Here is a 21,577-nt window from a genome sequence, read left to right on the forward strand (position 1 = left end):
TTCATCTCCCTCAAAGACTTTTTTTTTTCCTTTTTGTCTTTTTTACTGACCGGTAACGAGATTGCAACCCTTGGTGTTGCGCCCGCACCGCGCTCAGCCAGTGAGCGGGAACCGGTCTCCACATGGGATCCGAACCCTCAGCGGGAGCGCCGCCACGCTCCCAAGCGGCGCACTCTCCAGTGCACCACTGGGCTGGCCCTCCCTCAAAGACTTTTTAAATCTCATTTCTGCTGAGACTAAAGCCCACTAGGGATGTTGATATCTTAGTTCTGTGACTACCTCTGCCTACTCCCCCAAGGTTAAATCCTTGACCTAGTCAGTACTGATAATTACCACCATTTGTAATCTTAATTTCAAGCATCCCATTCTCTGATCATCTCAATCCCTCTAACATTCCAACTCCAATAATTCTTCTACCTCTCTGGGACCTACAAACCACAGATCCTAACCCATTCAAAGTGTCCCTCAGTTCCCGCATGTTTTCATCTTCCTCCTTACCTGACTTAAATTCCATGGTCCTTCATTAAAATCACTCCCTTGTATGCACTCTCAATTTCTTTGTCTCTTCTTACTTAATTGTACTTCCCTGGAAAAACCTCATCCCTGGCCAACTGCAGCCCTCTGCCTACTCCATGCCTAAATCCAGGCAGCTCTGTGTTCTTGGAGAAGAACACGCAATGGTCCTTTAAATTCAGGACCTAACCTCAAGTGGGACCTTAGTGCTGTCTCACACTTGCTAACCTGCTCTCCTAGAAAACAATCTCACACCTTTTCATCTCACCTCAGACCTCCAAGACCTCCTCCCCAATCTTCATGTTAGCCTCTGACTTTGTTTTGTATTTCATTGAAAAAGTACAAGCATTCAGAAGATGACTTTTAAAAGCTCCCACTGTGACATCCACTTGCCTATACATCCACTTGCCTGTCTTCATCCACGTTCATGTGTCCGTTCGGCTTTCCCTCCTCTTTCTGTGGGTGACCCACCTGTGCTTCTCAGGCCGCCCCATCCATTTGTGCATTAGGTCTCATCTTCTCCCACACACATAAGCACATCATTCTAGAAATTTCCTGTTTTTTATTTTATCATTTTTCCCTCTCTACTAAATCATCCCCATCAATATGAAAACATGCTGTATTTCTTCTGTCTTAAAAATTTTTCTTCTTGATCCCATGTCCCCCTTCAGATACTGCAAAATTTCTGAAAAAATCTGAAGGGGGAGATGGGATCAAGAAGAGAATTGTTTAAGATGTTAGAAATACAGCATGTTTGCATGTTGATCTCACCTAGCCTCACAGGCTCAACACTGTCTATGTGCTGCCCTCCCTCATTTATATCTCCAAATAAGTCTGCTCCCTGAACTCCAGACCTTTATATCCAACCAACTAAGTAAATACCTACAGAGGTATTTAGCTGGCAACTCAAATTTAACGTGTCCAAAATGGAATTCCTAATCTCTGACTTCATCCCTAAAATTGTTCCTCACCCCCAACAGTCTTCCCTATTTCACTAAATTTCAGCTCCAAATACCACCGAATCATCTTTGATTCCTCGCTTTCATACCCATGTTTGAGCTGTCAGCTAATTCATTTGGTCTTCCTTCAAACTATATCCTGGACCAAACTACTTCTTGCCACTTCGTCCCTCATTCAAAGAATCATCCTCTCTACATTAGTTCAGTGATCTCCTGACTGGTCTTTCTGCCTCTATCCTCTCCCCACTTCCTTTTGCAGTATCTTTTCCATCCAGAAGCCAACGTGATTCTGTTAAATATAAGCTGTTAAATATAATTCTATTAAATATGTCTCTTTGCTTAAATGCTCAATAGCTCATATTAAAAGCCAAAGTTCCATCAATGGCCTACAAGATCCTTCACTGTCTGGCCAGCTCTCTGACCACATCTTATATGACTCTCCCATTCTCCTGGTATTCAGGTCACACTATCCATCTGTTGTTCTTCAAAGGATCCAGGAAAGCTCCTGCCTCAGAGTCTTAGACTTTGCTCTTCCCCCCACCTTGAGTACTCTTCCTCCGGATGCCTGGATAGCTTGATCACTAGTCTCCTTCAAGTCTCCCTCAAATGTTACTTTCTTAGCGAGGCCTTCCTTGACTATCTATTTAAAATTGGGATCCCATCCATCCATCCTTCAGTCTCTAGCCTCCTTTCTAACCTTATTTTTCTCTATAGCATTTATTACCACTGTATAACAAACATTTTACTTATTTGTTATTTCTTATATGTCTCCCCCTACTGGAAGGCACACTGCTTGAGGACAACGATTTTTATCTGTTTTGTTCACTACTGTGTCCCCAGTGCTTAGAACAGGCTCAGTGTAGGTGATCAACAAATATTTATTGAATAAATCAGTCAATCAATGAGTGAATGAATACCTTCCTACTCCCAGTTCAGAAATTTTCCCATCATTCTATACAAATCTATTATTCCTATGATAAAACAAAAAAACTAATACATTATGCTTTTATGTTATGTTTCATAAGTAACTTGCCACATCATCCTTTCTTCATGGCAAATGTAATGTTTAAACTTTTAACGTAACTCACTCTCCCAGCCACCGAATCCTAATTTGTATTAGAGTATTAAATCCATCTGAATTGAAGATGTAAAATAGCAATACAGATCTATACTCAAAGTGCCCTTTGTGATGCAAAGAATCAGAACTGAGTCAGAATATATTTTAGCTGCCTCAAATGCAGACTTGCATTTAATCTGCCAGGCAGTGGTGTATCTATGATTCAAACCATATTTTTGTGCATTATGTTTTTGTTAACTGCCAGCATGGTCCAGAAATGTGTCATGAGCATTTAAAGGACAGACTATGACCAATTAGGATACCTACCTCCATGTTACCTTTACTTTTGGCTGATTATATGTTGATTGCTACTAATCAGCACCCTATTTGAAGTGAACAGATTTGTCTGATAGAGGGAGAGAGTAAGGATAGTTGCTATATTGTTTTTCAACAGCTCATTTGTGTCTTAAATGAAATTTTATGTGATTCTCTTTAGCAAACCACTTTTTCCCATTTTAATTACTTTCTTTTATGTGGTGCATACACAGCATTTTTACATGTGTAGTATACATTGTTTGCATGTGTATTTATAGACGCAGAAATCATCATGGTCCCCAATCAGTAGTTTCTACCATTATTTAAAGCCTGTTAAAGCATTAGCGCTTTCTGTATTCACTTTTATAAATCCGCTTAAATGTATCCAGTAGGGGAATTTGGTCAGTTGTCTTTCAATCACATGAATAAGTTGTCATAGTCTAAATATCTGTGAAGGATCTCCTAGTAATGGTTTATTCAGCTTAGATCCAATCAGAGTGAACTTTTGACATTTGCATTGATAATAACCTTAACCTTCTTCCAAAAAAATTTGGGCATTTTAGATGCTGTGAATGTCCCTAAATAGTTCTTTGGCTTTTTTAGAAAGACACCTGAGACTTCCAATATTTCCTCTAGAGGTTTATGAATGTATATATGTGATTGTGTGTGTGCATGCATGTGTGTGGATAGGAGACTAAGAAAGAGAAAATACATGTATGAATGTATATATGTGATTGTGTGTGTGCATGCATGTGTGTGGATAGGAGACTAAGAAAGAATGGGAAGTGTGAATGTGGAGATGGGCCATTTACCTTGGCCAAACTTCTGGAAGGAATTGAACTGAGCTGCTACAAGATAAGGTTAACTGTAAGATTTAAGGCATCCATTTAGTTATCTTCCTACTGAGGTAGCTGTGGGGTCAACATCAAATGCCCTGTGTACAGCAGGAACGTGACCCAAATGATGGAAAAGAGCTATCAGCTCAGCAGCAGTGTGTTTATCTAACTGCCAAGTGGGGTTGAGCTAGAGGTTGGCCAGCGAGAATAATTACCAAAGTACAGTAGGGAGAGGGAGCAAGTCAGGGCCGAGAAGGATTTTACAATGAAGAACCAAAGGTGATGAGGGATTTTCAAGGGTTGGCTGCAGCTAACATGGCTTAGTGTGACCTTTTCTTTTTTTTTTTTTTTTATCATAAACAAAAAACAAAGCCAATAGCATACATCTTCCCTGATTCTGCCTTCTCTCTGTGGAGTTACTAATTGGATTTCAGTCACTCTGTGGTCGCTCTGTGGACTAGCATAGTGATCTGACTTGGCACTGATAGGCCCCCAAAGTTCATTAATGTAAAATAATCGCATAGATGACCTCTCTGCTCACATCTGATCGGTGGTGGTCAAAGAGTTTAATAATGATCGATGTGGCAAATAGTCCTACTGTTCATTTCTTGTGGTGATAAAACCCTAATTATGTTTTGAGAATTGTTGTTGAGAATCCACTGACACTTCTAATTATTAGTGGCATAAGTTATCAATATTTGGAGCATTTTAAATCAGCATTTTATTCATGTATAGGAAAGGAAGCAAGATTCTAACCTGGAATATGCATAAACTACACAGGCAAAAATTATTCTTAAATTTTACTCTTATCTACTAATTCAGAAAATTGTAAAAAAACATTTTATTAAAAGTCCATCATTGTCCTGTTGTAGTAGTCATGACTGCATAGAACCACACACACATGCAAGCACACACAAATGAGCGAATGTAAAACCGGTGAATGTGAATAAGGTTAGTGGACTGTAACAATACCAATTTCTGGGTTGTAATGTCATGTTATAGGTATGCAAGTTATTACCACTGGGGAAAACTGGGTGGAAGGTATGTGGAATCTCTCTGTTATTTCTCACAACTACATGTGGATCTATATTTATCTCAAAATCGAAAGTGAAAAATAAGTCCATCACTTTATAGAATCTTACTGTTTTAACACATCAACACCAAAGACCAAGAAATGGAGATTGGTAAATAGTACATGAAATATCATTTTTTGTAATATGATTAGACAATTGATTTAAGTTTCTTAGACAGAAAATAGTGCTTTGAGCTTTACTGTGGTGGATAATTTAGAAGTCTAACCTTATGGATACTTCCTTGGTTTGTTCAACTCAATTCACTTCCCATCACTATATTCCTTTTCTTCACAGATCTGTGTCTCCAAGTGCCCAGAAAAATTTTTAACCTATTTGGAAATGCAACTTTTATACCGAGACAACAAAACCTACTGGGAATACTACAGTCAGTTCTGCAAGCCCAATGCTAAGCCTGCGAAGGTATGTGTGTTTAAGCTTAAAATTAGAGAAGAATTTAGCTTTTTTTCAATCTCAAGTGTAACATGAGCACTGGAGTGGAAAAGCTCTCACATCTTCTAGGAAATGATTACTAGTAGCACCATTCCATTAAAACACAAATACAAATACACACTCACAAGCACACACACCATCTATAGCAAATCATTTTGTAGACTTGAGGTATAGAAAGACTGTACAGTCCGGTAAGTTGGTTTCAAATATTCCCTGACACCAAGAAATAATGTACTTGGATGGATTTTTTACTGTCAAGAGATAGGAAGCACACACACCATCTATAGCAAATCATTTTGTAGACTTGAGGTATAGAAAGACTGTACAGTCTGGTAAGTTGGTTTCAAATATTCCCTGACACCAAGAAATAATGTACTTGGATGGATTTTTTACTGTCAAGAGATAGGAATTAATGTCATTTTCAGTCACCATTTCATTGTTGTGGTGATGAAACCCCATGGCTACTTAGTAACAAGTAGAATTTTACAGTTTGATAACTATTCATTTAAAAACGAAAAAACTATTCATTTAAAAATCCCAAACCCGTACCTAGTTTTGAGATTTATAAGGGAATTCTAAGGCCTCATGATGTTAAATAATATTAATGGCTTCTAAGTTAGAGAAGATGCTCTTTTTCGAGAAAAAAAATTGAAGGAGTAGACTCAGGATGTGGCTAAAACAAAGATACATACCTTCAAAGGTGTGTGTTGGTTTCAGAGGGTCTGGTTTTATTATTATTGATTCAACTGAATTACAGTTAGGAAGGACATTTAAGAGTGTTTGTCAAAAGGTATGTGTGTGTCATAATCTTACAATTATTATTATTAGGGGAAGTAATTTGAAATAATGAGATTATTATGGAGTTAAAACTTTAAAGCACAAATTCTTATATTGAGAGTGAAAGTAGTCATCACATAGCCTTTGAAATGTTAACATATTCTTTCTTTCATTTTAGTCTCTTGCACAACTCTTACTGGACGATGATTGTCCAACAGCTATTTTTCCAAGCAAATCTTGTAAGTGGTAATTATTTTACCTTAGAAACAAAGAATCTACCAATAATTTATTTAATTAGGTCCCCTTATTTCACAGTTGATAAAATTGAGGCCAAGAATGGTCTCATGACTGGCCCAAGGTCCCGCAGTTAATTAGAAGGAAAGTCAAAGGTACAGCCCTTCTCCTGACTCAGCCAGGGATATTTCCACTGGAGCTCTGGAATTTTCTGGGTTTAGCTACATGAACACATAAGAAAAGATTGGAAATTGATTTTTAAAAGCCCAATCAGATTGATTATTTGGTGCTCTACAGCACACAGAACTCATACACACCCACCCCTGAATTCAGCCAGAAAGTTTGTCCAGAAATTGCCTGGGGAGTATGGGCACTATACTTGTATTTATAATGTGAAATTTGAAGTATTTATATGTCTCTGAATGAATCAATATTTTTTCTCTTTAAAATTGTAAACTCTAAAGTGATACTCTGTTTAGAAGAAAATAAACTAATCATTTATTTTCCTTTCTTAAGGATAGAATCCTAACCACAGAGAAAACACTTTACATAAAAAATATCCATCAGAATGTGTATTCAAAACAACCAAAAAAATAAATAAATAGAAAGGGAACACTCTGATATCCAAGATCAAGAGAATGCTCTAGTAAATTATGATGTATTCATTAAATGTAATATTTTAGAATTATATAATATAAGTATTATAAAAACATATACGTGCATATGTTATAATGTTTCATAAAATGCAAACTGTTACATGCATTATACTGACAAGCAGATGTAAATTAAAATAAACCAAAAAAAAAACTATTCAAAGAAAAAGATTGTAAAGAAATATACCAAAATATTAAGTGGTTGTTTTGGGAGTGGCAAAACTGTAGGCATTTCCTCCCTTCCTTCTTATTTTTTCTATCTCTACATTTTTCTACAATGAGTATATATTTCTTTTCAAATGGAAGAAAGGCAATAGTCATCAGTTTGAGTAGAAATTCAAGTACCATTGAAGTAGCTACCACCAGATCCATGTCTTCAGTGCCCCCATCACTCTTCTCTGGGTCATTAAAGACCCTGAAACAAAGAAGTCAGTCCTGCAAACAGCAGCACTTACCAGGAAACCCTGGGCAACCAGTGCCTGTAACCGAGAAGTGTTACAAATTTTTGTGCAAAAAAAGGTAAAAAAAAAAAAAAAAAGGCTACTAAAGATATAATAGGTATAAAAGGATGACCTCATCCCTGCCCACGTGCCTGTAACCGAGAAGTGTTACAAATTTTTGTGCAAAAAAAGGTAAAAAAAAAAAAAAAAGGCTACTAAAGATATAATAGGTATAAAAGTATGACCTCATCCCTGCCCATGCAAGTACAATTTGGTTAAATTACACGATATAAAATATACATTGGAGATATAGAAATGAATAAGCATAGTTCCTCACAGTCTAGTAAGGAAGACATTAAGGTAAACTTACCATCAACTTGTATTCCTCCTAATTGGGGATAAACTATAGTACTCGGTGGAATAGTATGCAGCTAAAAAAGTCCACTCCTTAAAGAGTTTATATAAGAAACTAATATTAAGAGAAAGAAACAAGGAAAAACACTGCATATTCTGGATATTTTGACTCTAAAAAAAAAAAGAACTTTCTTGTAGAAGAAAGACTGGAAGACTAGAAGGAAATTCACCAAAATGTGAATATACTTCACTGTTGGTGGTGGTAGGACTATGTATAGGTTAGTGTCTTCTTTCATATTTTCTCTACTTTTAAATATGTAGTGAGCATATTTAGTGATGGAAGCTAGCGGATGGGATGAGATTGCCCAGAAATAGAATGTGGAACAAGGTCAGGAGACCCTCTAGGAAGGAGCACTCATATTTAAGGGATAGAAAGGGGGGAAGTGCACAGAAAGTCAGAAGGGAGGGCAGCATAGAATCTGGGCATGTAGGCCAAGGGAAGAGAGTTTCAAGAAGGCAGGGGATGTCTACCATGTAAAAGGCTCAGAAAAGTTAAGTCATTCAACAGCAGGTTTTTACTGGGTTCTACGATGTGCTGAGTAGTATGCTGGGTAATGGGTTCAAACACGATGAAAACTAAAAAATATCGAGATTTTGGTAATTAGGAGGTCATTGGGATCACTGGGAGGACAATTTTTGTGTAGTGGTGGGGGTAGAAATCTAATGATTGAGAGGGAGTAGGAGCAGCTGGTAGAGGCTACTATGTCAAATTTACCATAGAAGGGAAGGGAAGAACAGGAGAAATATGATACTAGAGGAATAAGCCTTATTATAAGTGCTTATTACAGAAGCTGGAGATGGGAAGTTGAGTTCATTTTAAGCTAGGAAAGGTTTTATAAAAACATATTGCTTCTTTCCCTGTATCAACTGCTTTAATATTTTCAGTTTTAAGCTTCATATGAACCCATGCAAATCAGTGCTGCTTCTTATTAAAAAAGCATAAAAATGATCTATTTCTTATTTTCCTTTCCTCTTCATTTGAAAGAGAACTGTTAGAGCTGGCTGGTTAGCTCAGTTGGTTAGAGCATGGTGTTATAATACCGAGGTCAGGGTTCAGATCCCCATACTGACCAGCCACCAAACACCCCCCCTGCCAAAAAAAAGAAAAATAGGGGCTGGAAAAAATTTTTAGTAATAGACTTGTAAAACAGGCAACAATTCTATTTAATCAAAATGAAAACATAGAAGATTGAACAGTGATTTAACTCTTCTTAGAAATTACACTAGTCTACAAAATGTGGGCCTCTTTTGACAGCTTCAGAATTTCCATTTCCAGCCCATCCAAAAAAGCATGTAAATGAAAAGCTGGAAGAGAGACAAATTATTAAGAATTCACAAACAAAAATTCAGTTGTCTTAGTAGCATAATGCTTAAGCTGGTTCTTATCTCCCAAGGAATTATTCACTAATCTCCAATTGTCAAGGTTTTACTCAAGGAGTATCTAAGATTTTTTTAAAATAACAAAACTAAATTCATTTAGTCATACAAGCAAATGTGGGCTTTTTATTAAAATGTGTTTACCATGACTGATATGTATCAGTGTTACTCTTTGAAAACTTATGCTGTGCATTTTATTTGTGACATGATAAATACATCATATATAAAATAATCAACAAGTTTAGAATGTAGGTTCAGATTGCAATTGTATTTGGTTTCTATTTCAGTCTTAGAACCATCAGAAAATCTTCAGATCATCAAGTATCTGTAATGGCTGATTAGCTATCTTACTGAGCAATTTACATGCCTAGGAACGATTTGATTATAAATGACAGAAAGCTTAAGAAAGGGAGGACATCATGAAAGAAGTAGAAAAGTGACTACCGTGATTTTAATTTATTTTTACAGTTCTCCAGAGATGTCTCCCTGACTTCTCTACTAGAAATGGCTCTTTAACAGTAGGAAGGAAGAAGCTGTTTGCAGATGGAAATGGAAAGACAAGAAATGTTATAGAACTCAGGGAGGCTTCAAAGTATGTTTGTTTACATTTCTACTTTCAGTTTTGATGCATCTTGTTATTGTACCCAAGACTAAAGTTCACATTAGGTTAAGGGTTATAGGAAAAGAATTATGTACTGTTATGAAATATACATAACAGTGTATGTATATCTCCACTGGGGGTTGGAGAACTTGATATATGTTCATTAAGAAAAGCATGTAAAGAAGGAGAAAGCAGAATGAATTAGAAAGAAAAATGATGTTTTTCAAAATAATTAAAGGTTTCTTTATCAACAGGTATAGAAATGTGACATAAGGAATTGTATTGGTGCCATATCAAGTTTCTATGTACCAAGTTTAATGCAGTAAATTTATAGTTTCCCTTGGATGTACACACATGGTGCTTCACGACATTGGGAAATATATTTCCCTGGGTGCACACACACATGTAAACATGTGCACAAACATAAACACACACAGAATATCACTGCATAGCTCAGTTGTTGAATTAAAAATGAAAAATAAAGATATCCTAAAAATGTATTTCTCTTCCTTGGAAAACTTAGTAGAACATGTAGTATAGTGTGGCTCTTGCATATTTAGAATACAACAGCAACATGGATAAATTTTAGAAATTTTGTGAAAGAAATTACAAAATAATAATACAAATATGATTCTAATAATAAAAAATTCACAAACAAGCAGAACTAAATTAAATCGCCTTGTGATGCATATATAAGTGATAAAACAATAAAGAAAACATAGGAGATTATTATGACAAAAGTTAGGATAGTGGTACTTTAGGGAAGATGGGGATATTGCAACGGGGGCACATGGGGAAGGGGCTGACCGTGTTGTAGTTATATGCGTGTGTTCACTTTGATAGTTCATCAAACCTGACACTATGATTTGTGCACTTTCTGGTATGTGGCCATCATGCTGCAATACCGTCAGAGGATTAGAAAGGGGAGTTAAAGATGACGTTCATTCTTGACTCTATGGATTTTATGAGTTAAAAGCTGATTTTATCATTTAAATTCATTTCTTACAGTGAGTTTTCTGCAATATTGAGAGCATGTTGCATGCACACACTGGAAATAGATCTGTTCATTATTGTAGAAAACCATGTTCTCTGTGTACAGCTACAGCCACCTTTGCAGGTTTGCTGAAGTGACATTTCCTGTACTGTTGTGGGCAGGAAGAGAGTCACTACTGATACATGGTTTCTAAAAATATGTTTTAAACAGCAGCTTGCCAAATCCCTTTTATCATAGCAAAAACATTTCTGTTTACTGGTAGTCAAAAAATTATTGATTTTTTCCCCTTCTTTGAATTCAGTGTTATCAATAAAATCCTTGATGCAAGGACAATTGGAATGAAAGTGTTTGAAGACTATGCAACAACTTGGTATTGGATTCTCATGTAAGTGAAAACACATGTTTCTTCTTCAGCCCCATTCTGATTTTATCTTTCAGAACTCTTTCTGCAAATTCCCTGTTCTTATTTATGAATAAAATGTTGACTTAGATCTCAGTTCCTGCCATTTTCTTTTTCAGATAGGGTGAGGAGAGGCAAAGATATTTGGAAATATACCTAGAATTAGCAGAAATTATAAGAATGTAAATTTTAATATTATTAATTAAATTACTAATAAAAGTACTCTTATAAACATATACTTCAAGTCACGTGGGACAGCATCTGGAGTACTTCTGTATCGGTAGTACATTTGTGCTTCTTATCACGTTATAGTGGATACGGTATTTTTTTTTTTTTTTTTTTTTTTTTTTTTCTAATTTGTCCTTCCCCTGACTTCCAAAGAACCATTGTTATTTTTATTAATATGTCCCTTTCGCAAAATGATTGTTATCTTCATCACCAAAGGTCACTGTAGTTATGAGAGGCTGAAAAAATATATGAAGGAGGAAGAGATTTAAAATTTTCACACTTAAGGTTTGCATTCCTGGAGAGTTAAGGAAATGTAGTCACTTTATGGCAGTGGGTAAATGTGTTTGACCTATCTAAGTCTGTCATTACTATCTGGCTCTTATGTCACTTTCTAATGCTTTAAAGCTTCTATCGTTCCCTAGAGACCAAAGAGTAAATTTAAAACTTCTTTGGATACTTCCAAGGCCCTTTGCACCTTGGCCCAGCTTAGTTTCTCAGATTCATCTCCACCCATGTTTCTTGATTAACCTTAAATTCTAAACACATCAAGTAACATGCCCCTCCCTAGACTGCCAAATCCCATCTCTTTGTACATTCTGTTCCCTTTCCTGGCATATCCTCTGAGTCCTGGGCAACTTCACCTCACCCTTTACAGTCAGCTTTAGTGTCATTTATGAAACCTCTCTTATCTTTCTCAGACATAATTACTTCCCCCTCTGTGTTCCTCATATGTGTTATGCGTGTATGAGTGCGTTTGTGTGTGTATACATACCTATACATACACATACATACTTATCTTTAGACAGCACCTACTATTCTGTATTTTATCTACCTGACTTTTTCCCTCTGATAAGCTATAAACTCTTTACTATGAGTAACTATGTGTAATTCATCTTTATTTTCTTAACTCCTAGTATGGTTTTTGGAACACAGTAGATGCATAGAAAATGTGGGCTCAAGGTACAGTTATATAGACACGAGGGGAGCAAGATAGACATATTTAACTATACAGTGCTTAATAAAGTCGAAATTGTACTGTGTGTAAAATGCTAGTGAGTAGTTTTTAGAGCTGTACAACTAGATTATTTATGAGATTTTAGTCGTTTCAATGCTTGTCTTAAACAATTACAGTATTTTCAGTGTTTTAGGGTATAGCTCTAGAGCAGAGATTGTAGTTTATGCAGTCTATACTAGTAGTTAATTGGTTCCCCTATTGCCAGATCTAAATGTCATTAAGTAATTTCCATGTTTCTTCTTCATCTGGCTTTTCCACTCTTACCTGAACAAGTGTACATTATGATAGACTCTCCTGCTTACCTCACCCCTGACACACACACTGGAAACCTCTCCACCCAGGCACCACTCACACAACTAGAACATCAACACCTTCCTTTATTTTCAACTCTTCTGCTCTTGTCTATTTTATAAAATAAAGCTAAAGTACTGATATTCTAGGACTTAGTTTATTCAGTTAGAATTTTTTATGCAAAAATTTAAAACATACAGAATAAACAGCTTTATTTCTTTTTTCCCCCTTGACCTCTTTGAATATTTTCCTTGGACTCTACCATAGAGTAACCCTTCAGCCTTACTGAATATTTAAGCATCAAAATACCTGTGCTTTTAATAGGGAATGGCTTTTGGAGTTAAAAGCGTAGGCTCTGCAAGACTATGTCCTGAAAACAGACTTCTATACCATGCTGTCACCTATCCAGTGATAGTAATCATTAAGATTTCTTAAAAAGATAACACTTGAGATAAACTCAATAAATGGACCAGGCTCTGTCTGTTGCTATGTTTGGAAACTTACAGATAGCACCAGAGGTGTCAGTTCTTAATAGAAGAGTCAGCCAAGTTTCCAGTGTTAATGAGTTCTCTTTGAGGAAATTCTATTAGTAGACTCCAATACAACCTTATCCCAAATATATGGGGGGGGGGGGAAGAAACTTCTCTAGTAGCTGTAGAAATAAATTAAAGCAGATGGAAAATAGTCATGCTATTGATTGCTTGATAAAGTCACATGGCCCAGGAGACAAAGAAGCCTTGCCATTAATCCAAATAATGGCCCATAGATCACTGGGGACCTAAAATAGAAGTCTGGTGATATTAGGTATCACAAACTACTAGAGTTAATTCGACCACAGTGACAGTGACTACAAAATCATGGGTACAAGATGTGGCCAGTTATTTTTCTTGTCTTTCTGCCCTGACTATCCACTTACTTCTAGACAGCCATATTACAGAAGGTTTCTACTAGTCACCAGGTAGATAGAACAGTACAATTCATCATAAATATATTTTACAATTTATCATCTACTAGGTAGGTTTGAAGGAAAAAAAAATAGGACATGGCAACTATGGCAGATAGATCAAAATTGTAGGTTAGAGGAACTGTATTTTTCCTTGAACAATGATTGATACTGGACTTCACTTTACCTGGGCACACAAAGATGACTCATTTATAAAATCCATGATGGTCCTACTCGTTCATATGAAAGTATGAATAAAAACCATCATTTATACTTTTTAACATTACATGTAGTTCCATAGCCAGGTAAAATAAAATAATCTGAGAATCACTTTGAATAGAAAAAGTGTTGCCCTGATGTTCTTATTGTGTTATGTTTAGCACACTTGACCCCTGTGTTTGTTGTGGATTTTTTTTTCTCTAGTGGCCTGAGCATTGCCATGTTCCTTAGTTGGACAGTTTTGATACTCCTGAGGTTCATAGCTGGATGCCTTTTCTGGATCTTCGTGTTTGGTGTGATTGGAATTACAGGATATGGTAAGTGTCACTCCTATTTGATTAAATACTGGAATGATCTTTTTCTTTTCAGTTGCCATTATCAATTATCAGAAAGTATTTACTTCCAGTGGAATTAATTATTCTTTGTCCCTAAAAAAACCTTAAATTGTAAAAAATTTTTTAACTTTGCATATATTGTCTCTATAATTTTTTTCTTCTTCATCTTGAAAAACAGTGCTGTCAGAATGTTCTGCTACTCTCCCTACCAGCCTTTTGTCTCATGCTTCATGGGTGTTAAGAAGGAGGTAAAAAGGATCCCTTTTAGAATTATAAAAAATATTTCAGACAACATCTTTTATTCCTTTAAGTTTTCCATCTGATCGAAAACCAGGTCTGCATACTTACAGAAGTGGGATCTATTTTAAGCATTTTTAATCTAGGTACTGTCTATCATCCCTTTTAGTAATTGGTACTCTATGAGAAACATCGCTCTCAAGAGGCAAGTATTCTGAATTACACTCACTGGATAGAGAGTTACTTTATTTCAGGGTTAAAATCAAACCAGTCACTCAGTCTCCCCAAAGCAGTATTCATACATGTCAGGTGCACTGTGAACACTAAATGAAGGAATTAGTGTCTCCCATGGAACAGTATGCCACTCATGGCAGCTTATTCTGTCTTCTAAAAAATGTATGGGCCAATAGATGAATGTTTGAGAAGTTTCTGTTCAAAAGAATGATTTCCCCTACAATGCCCTTTGGATTGCCACCACAGTTTTATAGTAGTAGACACCAAAAGTAACAATCTTTTATTTCTGTCACTCAAAGAAGAGCTTTAAACATATTAGGATAAGAATGTTAAATCCCTAAATTCTATAGTTAGCTTGAGTTCTAATCCAGCTCCATAACATATAACTGGGTAACTTTGGAAGTTATTTAAATAAGACCCAATTTCCTTATCTATGACATTAGCACTATACTGGTATTTCCATCTCAGAAGATTGTAAGGATTAAATGAGACAATAAATTTAAAACTCTTAGATCAGTGCCTGGAGCCCAGTAAACACTTAATTGATATGCATTGGATTGTTATTATCTTCCTCATTAGGTTCAATGAGTTTCTAGTAAATTGTTCAGGTTTCCTCAGGTATTCTTTATCTGTGCCTGCTATGTAGTTGCTCATTAATCCCACCCGGGCTTCCTCCTGAGCTGGGGTAACAGATCAGATGTGGGATTTCTGGTGGAGGAACGCAAGAACTGCTGTCCCCTAATCAGAAACTCCAAGAAAAGATTTTTGTTTAAAAGTGTTGTTTTTGTGTTCCTTCTTGGAGCTAAAAACCCCTGCCCTTTGCCACTTGAGTGTGGGCATGTGATTCAATCACTCTTTTACTATCAACAAGAAGGGAAGGGCTGTAAAGTCTGCTATTGACTTCACTGACTTGTCTTACATAGCAAGAAATATCTGAGATTGGCTATGATGCAACTTTGACAATGGCAAAAGGGAGAAAGATGGTCAATATATAAAAAGTATTGTTAAAACAACCAATTTCAGCTCCCCATTGACTTCCTAGGTAGTTCTAACCCAGAAATTAATGATGTGGCAAGTAAGCTAGAAGCTGTTTTTGGGGTGAGGATATGTTCAATCAGGTTGGGAAGTGTCAGGAAATAAGACTGCATGTAACTGACCTCTGCCACTATCTTGGACAACTGACTTTCTACATATCATTGCAAACCAAATAGGAGTTTTCAAAATTTAAAAAAAAAAGAAAAGCTGTTAAATTAAAAATTAAGTTAAATAGGAAAATAGAGAATTAATGAACTGAAATATGAATCTAAAGTAATTACCCCCAATACAGCAGGATGTGACAAGAGGACAAAAATACGATTGTATGGTTAAAAGAACTACAAGAATAAATAAATAAGCCAATAAATAATAAATTGATATTGGGTATAATTCTCTGTTAGCGGAAGATTTCAACACATCTTTCTACTGAACAAGCATACCATAATGTATTTAAGAAGTCCCTACTGATGGATATTAAGGTTGTTTATAGTCAAAATGACATTTAAAGCTAAATATTGCCATCAGTCATCCAAATACTGAAAACACTTATATCAAATACAGTAGCACATTTAGACTATTAGATCCCAATAAAATATTTACTGTATAAATATGAAACTTGCCTTTGTAGAAATAACTGTGCTGATCAGTTTTATGTAGATATGTGTGATAAATATGTAGCTTCTATTTCAGAAAATAACATTTTACATTAGCCTGTTTTTCTTTCTTTTTCAAGGAATATGGCACTGTTACCAGGAATATACAAATCTTCAGGAACACCCAAATTCTACATTAACTATATATGACGTTGGGATTCAGATTAATTTAAGCATGTACTTTCGACTGAAACAAACATGGTTTGCACTTAGTGAGTGGATTCTAAAAACTGGTTTTGTTAAAATTGTAATAATGAGGAATTTTTTTTGTCTAAAGGAAAGCTTGGGTTAGTGTAACCTGTTAAATACATTTATCGCTAACGTCATTAAAGGTAATAAATATATTTATAATCCTACCAGCTATAGAAAATGGAAAAGTCACTGGGAAGAATTTATCATATAATCTAAGAAAATACTACTTTACAAGGATTTTAAGCTATTTATTTGCCTTCAATTTAAAAATGGTTTGGTTGTGGATGTTTATAGACATTAACCTGATATCTAAGAAAGACGTTTAAAAAGAAACAAATGCTTGATTGTTCAAACTTGTTTTTAAAAAGGTAAAAAGAAAAGGAAAAAGAAGAAACAATTTTTTTATAACAAGACTCTTAAACACATAATTTACATTTTTGAAGTGTTTATTCAAATTATTGAATTAGTTAAGGGTAATATTAACAAAATTTTTAAAGCAAGATGATTTCAGAGATGGTTTTAATCTTATATTCTTAGAATGGTCTTATGATAGTATTCCTTGCACTTCATGTTCTTTAATTAAGATTTAAAAAATAATCTCTAATTACATGTTGCTTTTAAAAAAAAAATTATCTCCACATTGTCGAAGTTAGAGAGGTAGGCAAGACATGTTCAAGGAAGTCTGGTAAGGAGCCCAGAAACAACCTCAGAAGGGGGCAATATCTTGGTGGGCATCATGATTCCAGGCACGGGTCCCGTCTCAATAAATCTGAAAACTTGATTTTGCCACTCCATTCAAGAATCCTTAGGCTTTGAACGAAAGGCTTACATATCACTGGAGTGTCATTTGATTTGTTTACACCATTAGGATACTCTCACTGTGACCAGAATGCAGACATATCCCATCTAGGACACTAATTTCCTGGGATTAAAACATATGTGGAGCAAGATTACCAATAAGAAGCTTTTTTTTTAGCAAAGGGGCTTTGATAGACTTGAGAGATGTTTTCTCTAGGCTGATACCAGCCTTGATAACCTAGTTCTGCAGCACCAAAGTCCCAACTAGATTCCTTTTGTCTACCAAATTCAGTTTTTCTCTTTTCCTTGGATCAAAATGACAAATTCTTATTCTTTGGCTTCCCATTTCTTGTCTCTTGTGCAGACTAGTTCCCTTTACTCACCTTATTTTTTTCAAATATGTTGCAGAAGAATTTTTTCATTTACAGCTTTTTCTAACTATGAAAATCAGGCATCTTGGGAATTGCATCCTCATGTTTCCTGAATTTGAGTGATTCCACATGTCCTCAGCAATCCACTTTCTGTTAGCTACCATTTCTGAAGGTGATGAATTTCACCCATTGTGTATCAAACCTGTAGTTTTACTCTTGGATGGATCGTATTACAGGTTCTGTGGTCATACCCTACTGTCTCTTAAGACCCTTCCACACACAAAAAATCATTGAGCTCATCAGACTCTGCCATCGGAAAAGTTTAGATGTACTTTTAGGAAAAAACAGAGCTTTTAAAAAATTTTTCTAGTCTAAAAATACCAGTCTCTCCTCACATGAGCCTCACCTTTCATAACTCACTCATCAGACATTAATTGCTCTTGTGGACAAAATTCTAGGCACCAGAGACAAGGGCATATATGTGAAAATATACTCATTGACAGAAACACTGAAAATAAGCAGTTATAAATATAAAAATTATAATTTTATGAATCCTAGATTGTGTTAGGAGGTGGTTCTAGTGCCATGTTGTTAACTAACTTCATGACCTTGGGTACCACTTCCTTACCCCCAGGTCTCAATTTCCTCCTCTGTTTAAGTTACACACTTAAACTAACTGCTCTATAGGGTATCACATATGTTTCTATTATTCATTCTTATTCAAACAAAAGGAGTATATAGTATGTAAATTCAAAAGACAGTTAAATCTTTTTAATGCAACTATTTTAAATATGTAATTTTGTAAAGGTAGATGTTTAATATACAATAATCTTTAACAATGCAATTTCAGAATAGAAAATGATTCTGCAATATTTCATTTTCTTAGGATTTTCCAAAGAAGATAACTATTTTAGCATAATATGGCTATACTCCACAATTTTGGACTCAAATTATTGCTTTAAGAGAATAAAATGTGCATAAAACTTAAATACATAATTTAACTAAAAGAAAATGTAGAAGCAAGATGATATATTACTAAGATCCTTCCATGCCTCTGGCTTAACTGATTTCTGCTTACTTGGAAATGTTAACTGATGTGTCATATAATATCAGAATCTTAGTGTTATAACAATAGAATGAAATAATGAGCTCCCCATTGCTGTTTAAGTGTCTGAGCATGAACAGAATCTATCAGAGAGGTTATACAAGGGATTCCTTCACCAGTGGGAATTTAGTTTCCATTAAGTTTCTTTTATACTTTCAAATTCTGTTACTAATAGTACCATATTTCCTTGATTGTAAGATCCATACCTTTTCAGTTTTTAACATTTCTGAAATCAGGATGCATCTTAAAATTATTGAATAGTCATTTAATGAAAGATTTCTTTACTTTTCTAAAAAGTTATTACTAAATTAAAAGTGTGTTTTAGAATCGAGGAAATATAATAATTAAGACTATTTTACTTCAAGTAAAAAAAAAAACGAATTCAAGCTAGTTGAAGAGAAAAGAAAATTGGAATAAGCGGGGAGCAGAGCAGGGGGTGTTTATTATAAGAATATAGAAGTATCTCATCAAACTCAAAAATGCAGAAAGGCAGTTGGACTTTCAAGTTTACCTCGATCCAGGAAACAAGAAGCCAAAAAGAACCCAAGATTTTCACCTTTTGCTCTCTTGCTTTATACACATACACTTTATTCCTTCTTTGCAAATTCACTTCACATATAGACAATTTTGATACAGCTCATTAAGTTTAAATTAAATTTCCTTAGTTTTAATTCTAAGACTTATATTGTCTAAGTTGGGTTTGGTTTACACTCATTGATGGTGGCCATGGTGGGTGGGGGAGTCACAGAATTAAAATGTGGCAGCTGAGAACCTACCATCTCATCATCAAGGACAATTAAGACACATTGTGAGCAAAGGGGGACAGCTCAAAAAGTTTTTTCTGTAATATTCTCCTACTTGAAGAACCAAAGGTGAAAACATCTAAAATAGAGCTGCCTAAAGCAGCCCTTCCTCCCATTCATGCCTATTTGCTATTGCTACAAGTGCTGTGAAATGTTTTCATGGACAAAGTGAAGCCTGTCCAATTGAGTTGTTCAAACTCTAGCTAGAGGTTTTAATTTGGATTTCTTAGCATTTCTTGGAGATTTGGAAAGTGAATTTCTAGGATTGGCATTTATGGAGAGGTAGAACTGCTTAAATCATTAGGTGTCAGAATTGGCAGAAATAACCATAAAGCTTAGTCCTAACTTTTGCACAGAAACTTTGTTTTTGTATTGATTTGTATCACAGACTGATTTTTTCTCCTGTTCAAAGTGATAATACTCTCCATCATTGAAGTGATTGTCATCCTCTTGCTGATCTTCCTCAGGAAACGAATCCAACTTGCCATTATCCTGTTGAAGGAAGGAAGCAAGTAAGACCCTTAATGCAGAAACTCAGATAATGTATATCAATCAGTTAAATCAGTCACTGTCCATTGCATAGATGTCTTAGACTATTTTCCCTTTAAGAAGACTTGTTAAAACTATTTTCCTTTCAAGAAGACTTGTTCAAGTTCAGACTCTGCCACTTTTTAGAAAAGTCACCATTAACAAGTCCTTTAATATCACCAAACTTCAAATATCATAGGGTAAAATAAGGATAAAACCTGTCTAGTTTACATATTATCATTTTTTTGAACACCAAATGTATGTTAGAAGAATAACATGTGAAAGTAAATGATATAATGCTATATAAAAGTTAGCTATATTACATGTTATATTATTTCCATGCTGGGTCATATGTTAATATTAATGTTTGAGAACTTTAAATCACCATAATTATATAAAGTCAATTAGGTGCTATTACCATTTCTGTATGAGTGACAAAATTTTCCAGTAGACAGAACAATTGATTCTAACAGAACCAGACTATACATTTTATATCTAAAGCTCATAATTCAGGAATACTTTAGACCCAGAGCTATTTTTATTTAAAAATTTACAAAATAAACAATCTTTTATAAAATTCATGCTGGGTGGTAATAACACCTATAATTTCCAAACTATTCCAAAAGGTCACTTGAAGATAATACTCTAAACTTTAATAATGCATGAAAGAAACAAGAAAAGCATTACTATGAAGCCAACAGACCGTGCTCTCTATTTAGAATGATGGAAACTAAGTTGTTAATGACCAAGAACCAAATTATTTTTAATAGTCTTTAAGGATTATTTTGATAAAATTACCATATAATTATTATAATAATAGTGCCACCTGAAGCCAGTGATTTAAATAGTTAACCAGCAGTTTGTTAAACTCACCCTCTTTACCACAATAACTGAAGCCCTATCATTATCCACTAAGAACTACTGATTTGTTGGGTTTATTTCTTAAATAGTATTAAATTGTGTACTTCACTGTAACTTGCTCCACTTATTATGTCCCTAAATGTGCATGCGTGCGTGCGTGCGTGCGTGCGTGCGTGCGTGTGTGTGTGTGTGTGTGTGTGTGTGTGTGTGTGTTGAAGGGCCAACATAACTGTGACAGGTTGATAGCTTGCTCAGGGGATAATAAAGACTGAAATAAGTAGGTGTGAAAATACAAGATAGACCACAGGACACTCAATAATTCACTTAAAGGTAGCATATAGGGAAAGGAGAAAACAGCATAGCTCAAATAGTGAGGGGATGAAGGTAACAAATGCAGAAGAAATCTAAATGTCAGCACTTCAGGAGGGTTCCATCATGTTATCAGTGGTTATATCCAACAGAACTGTGCTTAATCCAGGGTCATATGCTGAAAAGGTCATGTAAAAGCAGTAGTTATGAATAGCACAGTAGGATGGTGAACATTTCACAAACTATGTCCTATGAGAAAGTGTAAAAGAAATTATTACCCTGGAGGAAAAAAATGAATTACTTAGAGTGTTGCTATGTGGGAAGGAT

General features: G+C 35.3%; 1 protein-coding gene across 1 annotated transcript in view; it reads left to right on the forward strand.

Moving 5' to 3' along the window:
- Window positions 1–21,577, forward strand: part of SLC44A5 (solute carrier family 44, member 5) — a 73,312-nt gene that overhangs the window by 36,827 nt on the left and 14,908 nt on the right. The window contains exons 4-10 of the mRNA XM_008589672.1: window positions 5,048–5,173; window positions 6,159–6,219; window positions 9,567–9,690; window positions 10,995–11,078; window positions 13,994–14,106; window positions 16,364–16,495; window positions 19,965–20,064. Coding sequence (XP_008587894.1) covers window positions 5,093–5,173; window positions 6,159–6,219; window positions 9,567–9,690; window positions 10,995–11,078; window positions 13,994–14,106; window positions 16,364–16,495; window positions 19,965–20,064 — 695 coding nt within the window. The 5' untranslated portion in view covers window positions 5,048–5,092. The remainder of the gene's footprint in view (window positions 1–5,047; window positions 5,174–6,158; window positions 6,220–9,566; window positions 9,691–10,994; window positions 11,079–13,993; window positions 14,107–16,363; window positions 16,496–19,964; window positions 20,065–21,577) is intronic.

Source organism: Galeopterus variegatus, unplaced genomic scaffold (assembly GCF_000696425.1).
Source record: "Galeopterus variegatus unplaced genomic scaffold, G_variegatus-3.0.2 Scaffold5584, whole genome shotgun sequence".
Classification (NCBI taxonomy): domain Eukaryota; kingdom Metazoa; phylum Chordata; class Mammalia; order Dermoptera; family Cynocephalidae; genus Galeopterus; species Galeopterus variegatus.